The sequence below is a fragment of the Aedes albopictus genome, chromosome 3, assembly GCF_035046485.1.
Source record: "Aedes albopictus strain Foshan chromosome 3, AalbF5, whole genome shotgun sequence".
NCBI lineage: Eukaryota > Metazoa > Arthropoda > Insecta > Diptera > Culicidae > Aedes > Aedes albopictus.
The window spans coordinates 282,599,319-282,610,480 of NC_085138.1; the positions used below are offsets into that span (position 1 = coordinate 282,599,319).

The 11,162-nt window shown below is 44.3% G+C and overlaps 1 protein-coding gene across 1 annotated transcript in view; it reads right to left on the reverse strand.

Annotated features, from left to right (window-relative positions):
* The window catches only part of LOC109418850 (matrix metalloproteinase-2-like), a 513,298-nt gene extending 504,444 nt beyond the window's left edge, over positions 1-8,854 (reverse strand). Inside the window, exon 1 of the mRNA XM_019693088.3 lies at positions 7,393-8,854. Coding sequence (XP_019548633.3) covers positions 7,393-7,575 — 183 coding nt within the window. The 5' untranslated portion in view covers positions 7,576-8,854. The remainder of the gene's footprint in view (positions 1-7,392) is intronic.
* Between the last annotated feature and the right edge of the window lie 2,308 nt (positions 8,855-11,162).

The following is an 11,162-nucleotide window of genomic DNA, read 5'->3' on the forward strand; positions in this document are numbered from 1 at the left end:
TGTGTCACCTATTTCAGTATCATAATGAAATGCTTCTCCATACTGGTAAAGCTACGTGATGTAGGAAGGTTTGTCCAATGTTAATAATCATATTTTTGTGTTATTGCATACATAAAGAACATATTGTTTTGATGGATCAATGAAGGCAACTTTCCTAGCATTCACCGCATGTAAACAGAGGCGCCACCGTATATGGACGTTAACATTGTGACAGCAGTGGAGTTATGTCAAACACACAAGGCTACAGTGGCGCTATCTGCTCATTTCATAGCGACCATTTTAGTTATTTTAATGATCCATTACTCTCGACCATTAATTTTTACTAACATTTGCGTACTATTTACAAAACTGTCGAATCAAAACTTTTGTCACATTCAAATTTATTTGAAAATCAGCCCGCGGGCCGCAGGAAACCTCCTTGACGGCCGCATGTGGCCCGCAGTCTGCAGTTTCGTGATCACTGCCCTAGGGCAACCCATGTTGGGATACCCGGAAAATTCCCTAAACAATCCTTGAAGAAATTGCTGGAAAAATTTCGCAGCGAAAATCTTAGCAAAAAATACTTGAGAATTACTCAAGATGAATTTCTGGATGAATTGCATGAGAAATTCTTGGAGAAACCTCTAGATGGAATGTCTGTAGAAATTCCCGGAAGAACCCCAGCACAAGTTTCTGAAGGACTCATGGCAGCTAATCCCTAGAAGAATTTCTGCAGAAATTACAAGATTTCTGTAGCAGGGATATCTGGAGGAAATTCCAGCAGAGATTGCTTGAGGGTTGCTAATTTGCCCTTTTCAAGCGACAATCTTGGGAATAGAGTATCATCGTGCCTGCCGCACAATATATGATTGCAAAATGTTAAATTGGTAGAGAAAGTTTTCCGTTTAAAACTGTGGAAGCTCATAAAACACGAAGTTTACAAGTAGACTTTGTTCCAGTTGGTATATGACGCCAGCAAAAAGAACTAGTTGCGTGAGTTGTGTATGGAGCTAAAAGAAACAAACAAGCTGACGAAATCAGATCAAAAAGCTTACAACATTGGGAATAGACAAAATCAGGAGTAGATAAAATCGGAAGCTGACGAAATCGAAGTACCACTATAATACCTAATTTTATCAGAAACGAACCTCATTTTATCAAGAACAAACCAACCAAAATTCATTTCGCCTTCCAGCAAAAGAAATTACTGAAACGACTTCAGCAATAACAATTTTACTGCATGCATAATCAGCAACGCAATTTTGGTTTGCTAATTATTCAGCAATATGTGATAATTACTGACCATCTAGCAAAGCATCTATCAAACATTTTGAATTTGCTCGATGGATTGCAATAAAAACATATAACATACTTTTTTTATTTTTTTTGGGCAAAATCGAAAATGTTTACTAATATTTTGCTGATTATCCAGCAATATGCCAGAAAGAGCGATGTGAAGGATTGCTGCACAGTTGTGAAAATGAATTGCTGAAACATTTATTTTGCTGAAAGAATTGCTGGAAGTACATCACGAAAAAATCAGCAACATTTTGCTGATTACCAGCAATAAAAATTTGGTGTGAAGGACTAGACAGTTTTTAGTGCAGAATAACTGAATCAATTATTATTTTATTTATTTATTGTGATTACCTCCATCTGACAAAATGTCTTAATGAAGCTTAAAAAAAATGCCTCATATCGTACAATTAATTAAAAACATTGGTCATGAACAAAAACAACTAACTCATGTTACGGAAGTATGACGTAAATCGTTGCTGGAGTGTGGAAACAGATACGTTAAAGTCGAAAATGTGAGCTACGGTGTTGAAAGTTTCCGACATAAAACGAACAGGGTCGTGCTGTCCATAAGCGGTGTTCCGACCTTCCAACCTGAAGAGGTTTTGCCTCCGGAGCGATCGTGCTGGAGCATTAATGTTTATTCTGGCCAAAAGTTGAGAAGAATCAACGCTGCCGTTCAGTAACTTGACCACAAACATAGTCTGCGCGGTTCGGCGTCTATTCTCCAAAGTGTCGATTCCCAGTAGTTGACAGAGATTATGGTAGGGAGTCATGCGTTGATCATTTTGCCAAGGAAGATTCCTTAGCGCGAAACGCATGAACTTTTTCTGGATTGATTCGATGCGAGATATCCAGGTGGTTTGATAAGGGCACCACACGACGACGGCAAACTCAACAACGGACCGCACAAGTGCACAATACAGTGATTTTAAACAAAGCGGATCGCGGAATTCATTAGCGATTTTCATTATAAAGCCAAGCTGTCTTTTCGCTCTAGATATAACGTCTTCATAGTGGAACCGGAATGTGAGCTTTTCATCTAGGATGACGCCGAGGTCGCGTATACGGTGCACTCGTTCCAGAGGTATACCAGATAGCGTATATTGGTACATGATCGGTTTCAGGTTTCTGCTAAAGCTAATCACCTGGCATTTGTCAACACTCAAGGTTAGGCAGTTATTTACGCACCACTGCTCAAATCGGCACAAGAGCGTCTGTAGTTCAATACAGTCACCAAGGCTATTGACAATCATGTATATTTTGGCGTCATCGGCATAAAACAGTCTCCAGAAGGAATTCGTAGAGTAATTGCTGGAGTAATTCCTGAAGGCACTCCTGGAGTATTTGCTGGAGAAGTTTCTGGAATATATCCTGGAGTATATCCAGAAAGAATTCCTGGAAGAATCCCTGGAAAAATGACTGATGAAATTCCTGAAAGAATTTAACGAAGAATCCTTGTGAGGAATGCCGGGAAGAACCCCTATTGGAATTGTTGGAGGTATACTGGGATAATTTAGTGGAGGAATTTCAGGAAGAATTTCTGGAGGACACTGCGGAGGAATTCCTGAAGGAATCCCTTGATGCATTCATAGATAAATTGGCAGTTATTCATGAAGAAATTCTTGGAGGTATTTCTGGAAGAATTTCTGGAGAAATTACCCGGGAAGATTACCTGGAAAAATCCCTGGAAGAATTCCTGGAGGAAACTCTGGAGGAATCCCTGGAAGAATTTCTGGAAAAATCTCTTAAATCCTGAAGAAATCCCTGGATTAGTTGTCGGTGAAGATCTTGGATGAATTCCTGAAGGAGTTCTGGGGAATTGCTGAAGGATTACCTGAATGAATTCCTTGATGAGTTTATGGAGGAATTCGCGAAGGAATCCCTGGGGGTATTCCTGTAGGAATCCCTGGAAGAATTTGTAGACAAATCGCTGGAGCGATCCCTGGATAAATTCCTAGGAAAATTCCTGGAGGAATCCTTGGAAAGCTCCCTGGAGGAATCCCAGGAGAAATTTCTGGAGGAACTCTTGAGAAAATTTCCTTGAGGAGTTTTAAGGGAACGCCTGGAGAAATCTTTGGGGGACTCCCGTGGAATCTTCGGGGAATTTCTGGAGGAATTTCTGTGGAACTCCTGCAGGACTTTTCGAAAAGTTCTTGAAGTAATTCCTGAGGAACTCTTGAAGAAATTCCAGCATAGCTCCTGAAGAAATTTTCGAGAAACTGCTGGGAAACTCCTGAACAATTTCACGGGAAGTCCTGAGGCAATCTTTAGGAACTCGTAGATGTTCTCGGAGAACATCACGATGTATTTCTGAGGGACTCCTGGAGGAATTACCGAGGAACGCCTAGAGGAATTCTTGGGTAATTTTCGACACTCCCAAATATGTACCATAAAGATCATTTCTATGTCAGTGGATGCACAAGTAACACAAAAAATACTCAAAATATTATGAGATACAATAGAGGTAATCGTGGAAGAATTACACCGATAAAGTAAAGAGATACAAGAGTCGAGCTTGTAGCGCTTGAATGTCTTAATTCCAGAATAGTTTGGATGACCTAGATCACCAAGTGAATGTTGCTAAATTATCAGAATTGCACTCTGAGGTTCTAAGAGTAGCGTAGATTATATTGCGCGAGAATTCGCTACAATAAAAATATCCTAAGATTTACAGATATTGTGACCCATACTTCAAAATACATTGGGTCCATTTGTATGCAAGTCAGTGAACAACCAAATAGCAACAAAAAGAGATACTCGTAATATAATGAGGTGCAACAGACACAATCGTGAAAAAATTATGCCGATAGAGTGAAGAAAAACAAGAGTAGAGCCTGTAGACCTTGAAGATCCTAAATCCAGAATAGTTTGGAACGCCTGGAATATCCCATGGATGTACCAAAAGCATTATAGATGTGCACTGAGGTTCCATCAGCAGTATAAACTACATTCTACGAAAATTTTTTACAACTAAAGTTCAAAGTGTATTGGAGGCCATTTGTGTTTCACGGAATGTCCAACTACCAAAGGCGAGGATACACAGAATACACTATATACATGAAAATTTAAACTAATTAACAACATCTTCATTAAATGAAAAGAAAATCGCGTTAAGTACTGTTCCTTTGAATTCCACTAAGAATTTGCATCCTTTGACAGATACTTACCGCTTACCGGTCAGGCTAAGGCCGGGGTGGCCTCTGCTGTACATAGTAGCCGCCTCCATTCCACTCGGTCCATGGCTGTTTGTCTCCAGTTCCGCACTCTGCGTAGGGTCCGCAGATCGTCCTCTACTTGGTCGACCCACCTAGCTCGCTGCGCTCCACGTCTTCTTGTACCGGTCGGATGACTCTCGAGAACCATTTTAGTCGGGTTGCTATCCGACATCCTGATGACGTGACCCGCCCACCGTAGCCTCCCGATTTTCGCGGTATGGACGATGGTTGGTTCTCCCAGCAGCTGATGCAGCTCGTGGTTCATTCGCCTTCTCCACGTCCCGTCTTCCATCTGCACTCCGCCGTAGATGGTACGCAACACCTTCCGTTCGAAAACTCCAAGGGCGCGTTGGTCCTCTGCACGTAGGGTCCATGTTTCGTGCCCATAGAGGACGACCGGTCTAATCAACGTTTTGTAGATGGTTAACTTCGTGTTACGGCGAACTTTATTCGATCGTAGAGTTCTGCGGAGTCCAAAGTAGGCACGATTTCCTGCCACAATGCGCCTCTGAATTTCTCTGCTGGTGTCGTTGTCGTCGGTCACCAGTGAGCCCAAGTACACGAATTCTTCAACCGCCTCGATTTCATCACCGTCGATATGAATTCGGGGTGGCGGGCGCGGTGATTCCTCCCTGGAGCCCTTTGCCATCATGTACTTTGTCTTCGACACATTAATGACTAATCCGATTCGCCTGGCTTCACTCTTTAGTCGGATGTACGTTTCCGCCATCGTCTCAAATTTACGAGCAATAATATCAATATCATCGGCGAAACCAAGCAGCTGAACGGACTTCGTGAAAATCGTCCCACTCGTGTTTATCCCCGCTCTTCGTATTACACCCTCCAAAGCAATGTTGAACAGCAAGCACGAAAGACCATCACCTTGCCGTAACCCTCTGCGAGATTCGAAGGGACTCGAGAGTGTCCCTGATACTCGAACTACGCACATCACTCGATCCATCGTCGCCTTGATCAACCGTATCAGTTTATCCGGGAATCCGTATTCGTGCATAATCTGCCATAGCTGTTCTCGATCGATTGTATCATACGCCGATTTGAAATCGATGAACAAGTGATGTGTGGGCACGTTGTATTCGCGGCATTTCTGCAACACCTGGCGGATGGCGAACATCTGGTCCGTTGTAGCGCGTTCACCCATGAATCCAGCCTGATATTGCCCCACGAACTCTCTTGCAATCGGTGATAGACGGCGGCATAAAATTTGAGAGAGTATCTTGTAGGCAGCGCTCAGTAGTGTGATCGCGCGGTAGTTCCCGCAATCCAACTTATCGCCCTTTTTGTAGATGGGACAAACGATACCTTCCATCCATTCCTCCGGTAATACTTCCTCCTCCCAAATCTTGGTAATGACCCAGTGTAGTGCTCTCACCAGTGCTTCTCCACCGTATTTTAGAAGCTCGCTTGGTAGTTGATCTGCTCCAGCGGCTTTGTTGTTTTTCAACCGGCCAACCTCCTCCTCAATCTCTTGAAGGTCAGGGGCCGGAAGTCTTTCGTCCTGTGCACATACTCCTAGATTTGTTACCACGCCACCTTCGGTACTTGCAACGTCGCCATTGAGGTGCTCATCGTAATGCTGCCGCCACCTCTCGACCACCTCACGCTCGCTCGTGAGAATATTCCCGTGATTATCTCGGCACATGTCGGCTTGTGGCACAAAGCCTCTGCGCGAGCGGTTCAGCTTCTCGTAGAACTTTCGTGTGTCCTTAGCGCGGTACAGCTCTTCCATCGCTTCGCGATCTCGTTCTTCCTGCTGGCGCTTCTTCATCCGGAAGACTGAGTTCTGCCTGTTCCGCGCCTGTTTGTAACGTGCCTCATTCGCTCTCGTACGGTGTTGCAGCATTCTCGCCCATGCTGCATTCTTCTCGTTTTTCAACTGTTCACATTCGCCGTCGTACCAGTCGTTTCTGTGATTCGGAGTCGCGAAGCGTCGTCGTAGATTATCCTGTCACATCCTGCGAAACCTAGTGACTTGCAATTCCATGTTCCAAGTTTCCAATCGTAGTCCTTATTTCGTCGCGTGGGTCTTTGCCGATTGTATCGAGTCGTATTTTCTCCTATGTTATTCGCAATGGGGATTTTTACGGGTGGCTTATTGGGCCTACGCCAACACTCCTGTCTCGCCGGAGGGCCATCGTGCCAGTTCTGTTTAACGTCCCAACCAACACTGGGACGACCACGCTGATGGGGCTACCACCTTGGATCTAGCTGGGCGTGGTGCAGCGTTTCTTACTCAGCCGCTGGATGCCAGAACAGACGCTGTTTGAGCCGCACCTCCTTGGTGAACAGACACTCGGATCGTACCTCCTCAATCTAGCTGAAGTCAGAAGGACAACAGTGCCCAGGCTGCACTACCAGCTAAGCACACAACTCTTAGCTGGCGGTCTTTGTCATCGCTTGACCCGTGGAAGCATGAGGTAGGAACTTGTGAGGACATCCTTTGACAGATACGTATCTGAATTTGGAAAAGATGGGGCTATTCTGCATGGATTGATTATAAATAGCAATAAATGCATGTTAGTAATTTGTAATGTTATTAGTGATAACGTAAACCTTATAGTAACAGAACCATTTTTCAAGTCAAGGAAGTTCTTACGTTAGCACAAACCTCAATTGTTATTTAATGATTTTTGAAGGAAGTGATTGTTGAACTATGCTTAGCTTTTAGTACGCTGTGACTCAACTTCCTATTCCATTCCCTTGATAGTTGACTAATAGGAAATCTCTTATGATAGGAATTTTCCTAGCAAGTTATCGTTGTAAGAATAACGTGCAACGATTTTATTTTCCTGCAATTTTATCCTCGGCATATACATTGCATTATCTTTTTTTTTCTTGTGCCGATTCCGAGCTCATAATGCCATTTCTTCAACATACTTACCACATTATCATCGAAGTCCCACGCTTTCGCCTGATTCCCACTCGATCGAGAAGGCACGAACGGCTTCCCCAGAACAATTGTACAGCAGTGGGCCATCACTATCAAAACGATCCTCGCTATGCAGAGCATCCTCGAAAGGGTATAACGATCCGAGACATTTCGCCTACTACCAAACCGAGCCATCGTCGTCGATCTTCTTGGGGAAGCTTCCTCACACTTTATGCACTCACTGATCCCTTCTTTGAAGGTGAACCTTTTTTTTCGTATTAATTTTTATGCTAACTCAGTAACCACAACACGAACCAAGCCACCGGCGGCAGAACACTTCCAAACTTATTTCTTTTTCCTGCTTGGTTTGCGATTTCTCTCTTCTTCGCTCCACCTATCTTTTTTCCCCCCAACCAGAACTGGATTCGCAGTGAGACGGCACTGAGCCGACACCTTCCTTTAATTAATTTCGCTCTTTCCAAGACACGAGCTGATGCACCACATTCTCCGGCCAGAGATATACGACACTTCACGATTTAAATGCGCCTTTTACTTTTTTATTGCACTTCACAAAAAAAAAGAAAACCTTGACCAGGTTCGTTTGGACTGGACCTGGCGCCCTGGTTCTGGACGATACGTAATTCCAAGATGTAGTAAAAGCAGCTGATTTCAGACCACGCGGGGTAGGTGCGGGGAAGCTACACAGAAAGCTGGCGTCAACGGCGAGACATTGATGTCGCGTATCCTGTCGGCACGCAGGGGAGATCCCGAAGGGTCACACGCTTTCATTCATAAAAACCCGGTCCTGCATATCCTGGCAGCGATGTCCTTGCGCAGAATCCACGATGAATCATCCAATCACACGCTGCTACTGCTCGTCGTCGGGTTGACTCTGTTTACGTTTTGAAATTTGAAACCGACATCCAAACAGGTGACACTTGAACACCGGAAACGCTGCAACTTATGCACTTTTTCGAACAGATGTGTGGAACTTTCGTGACTGTGGACAATTAACTTCAATAAAACTAGAATTAATCGATTCTTGCTTCGCAAATCACTCAAATCTAATCACACCCGTTGTAACCACTGGCCTTCGTCGAAGAACACAATAAATGAGGGCACATTACAATCGGCAATGACAAACATTCACTCGGAAACACAAGAAATTTTCAACACGCAGGCGTCGATTTTCACGTTTTCCATCCACTACCAGCCAGGATGGGTTCGCGTGCAAGATGCAACAAGCCAGTCAACAATGGAAACCCAAACAAACTGGCAGAAACCATGTAGCAGGCAGTTAAAAAAATGTAAACAAATCCGAAAAAACACAAACAACTCGATCGCCCAAAATTCAACCGCGCTCGATCACCACCGGACGACGAGAAAGACACCCAACCACGCACACAAAAATCGAACCGGCCGACTGTATGACGGTCAGCGATGCACTGACTGGATGAAGTCAGAAGCAGAAGCATGAACTCTGGGGAGCGTGCTGTTTGGTGTGTTTCCAACTTCATTCTTTTTTCTACTTTATTCTGCAGTAGACATCCGCGACGGATTCTTCAACACTACGCGATCGCTAATATACACGTTCTTGGTCGGTGTGTGTAAGGCGTAAAGATCGCTCGTCGTCGTCGCTATGTGAGTGAATCACGGGAAGCGTGAACGCGATCGACTGGAAGGATGAATGCAAGGATATTTTAATTCAAAATTCGTGACTACTAGGTAAATTACGACCAATAATGCACGATTCTGCATGTCTTATTACAAATAGCTAGCAAGAATAAATTCATCTGAATACCCGTTCTATATTAATATAAAAAAAATTGTAGAATGTACCACTAGAACCCATAATATGTGGCGGTAAAGACTGTGGAAATATAAATAACACTAAATACAGACTGCCTTTATAATTTCATAAACAATATTCAGTAGAGTTAAGACTGGATCTTACAGTTTCGTTGATAGGACGAACACTGATCGTTATCAGTGGAGACTTCAACGCTTCGGCAGTAAAGAGGGGAACCAACCTCAGATCAACGTAAGACTGATATTACAGCCTGCTGAAAGCCTTGAAGAAGTTGAACGTGAAAGTGATGATGATGATGATGATGATGATGATGATGATGATTGTGTACCCACCATCAGCGCAAGGATTACCTATGGCTGCAGGTGCAGAGTCATACCAGAAGGGAATGATCTACCTGATGGTTTGTTGTATCAGGGTAAGCTTAATTTACTGGAGACCTTCGGAAGGCAACACGATGGCTGTTATCTGAAGAAGTTGAACGTGAAAGTGTGCAAAAACGAAGGCTCTATGAGAACATTCCGCAAAGACGGCCGCAGACGGCCCCTCGCAGATGGATAATATGAACTGTCAAATAAGTGAGAAGCACATGCATAGTGACCATCACGCGATCTCCTACAGCATGGTTTCCCAAAGTGTGGGTCGCGATCCCCCAGGGGGGTCGCCGGCGTTCATCCAGGGGGTCGCGAGGGACAGGAAAATATTTTACTGTAACAGGCAACAAATGATGGAATTTCTGTGGGGGGTTACGAAAACTACGTCAGCTGGCAAAAGGGGGTAGCGCGACCTGAAAGTTTGGGAACCTATGTCCTACAGCATTGTTAGTCGGTGAATCTCTGCAGATCCTCACAAGGAAGCGGACTAGCAATCGAAATTAGAGTACGGAGGATCAGCAAGGATCTATTTGTCGAAGCACTTTTAACAGATAGTGGCATACTTTTTTTTATGTCTTTATTATCGAGACTTTCAGCCCGAGGCTGGTTCGTCTCCAAAGTGGCATACCTGTTACGAGCGCTATGGAACTATCGGAAGCAGCACTCGAGAAAACGTGTCTGTCTTAGAACTAGAAGACGAATTCAGAAAGCTTGACCTACGGCGATTAGAGAGGAATGCGTCGACGAAGTGGAAACTGGAAGTAGATGCCGGCGAAAACCAGGTGTCTAACGATGAGCTCTTTATAATAGCCAAATAATTTCAAGTGAGTAAAGTTTCAGGTCCGGATGGTATCTCCAAAATGTCATTTAGGGAGGGGGGCCTTGTGTTTTTGGTGCGATTCTGGCGTTTTCGAACATGCTCAAGATGGTGTTTTAGCCATGTTTGGCGTACAACTACTTTAGAGACATTTGGAATATTCAGAAGCCAGTGTTGCAAGCCGCCAGGAGACGCTGCATCTTATCGACCGATATATCTGCTGGTTAAGCTTGGAAATCTTCTGGCAATGATCATCCTGAACAGGCTGGTGAAGATGTTGAGCCTGGACGTGTTTGCGTCGTATAACAGATACGTTTTTTGACTTCAACCATAAGGTCGACGAGTCAAGTCAAGTACGCGATATTAACCCTAATAGGGATACCTTCATGGCCTCAGTTTCGTCATCTCGCTGAGTGTGTTCCATCGAAGACGAGCTATGAAAGGCGCCTGGGGTCCAATGGACCCCAGGTAACCCTTTTAGGGTTAAAGATGACCTCACGGTACTGACACCGTAAAGACTGGCAACGTGATTCAGATCTCATGTCAGGTCTTTCAGCCTCTTATCATGCAGTTTGGATCCCTATCTCCATGTGGCATCGGCCAGGCTGGGGGTAATCCTAGTGCAGATTGAGTAATTTTGGTCGTAGACTGACAGCGAAGGGAGATTGGCTTCTGCAAACCTGATCGTCTGTTATCCATATGGAGTGGCATCTGTTCCTCGTGTTAGGAGCGGCTGATCGACGTCCGAGTGTCAGGGAAGGGCTCCAAGCCGATAGTGCACTAC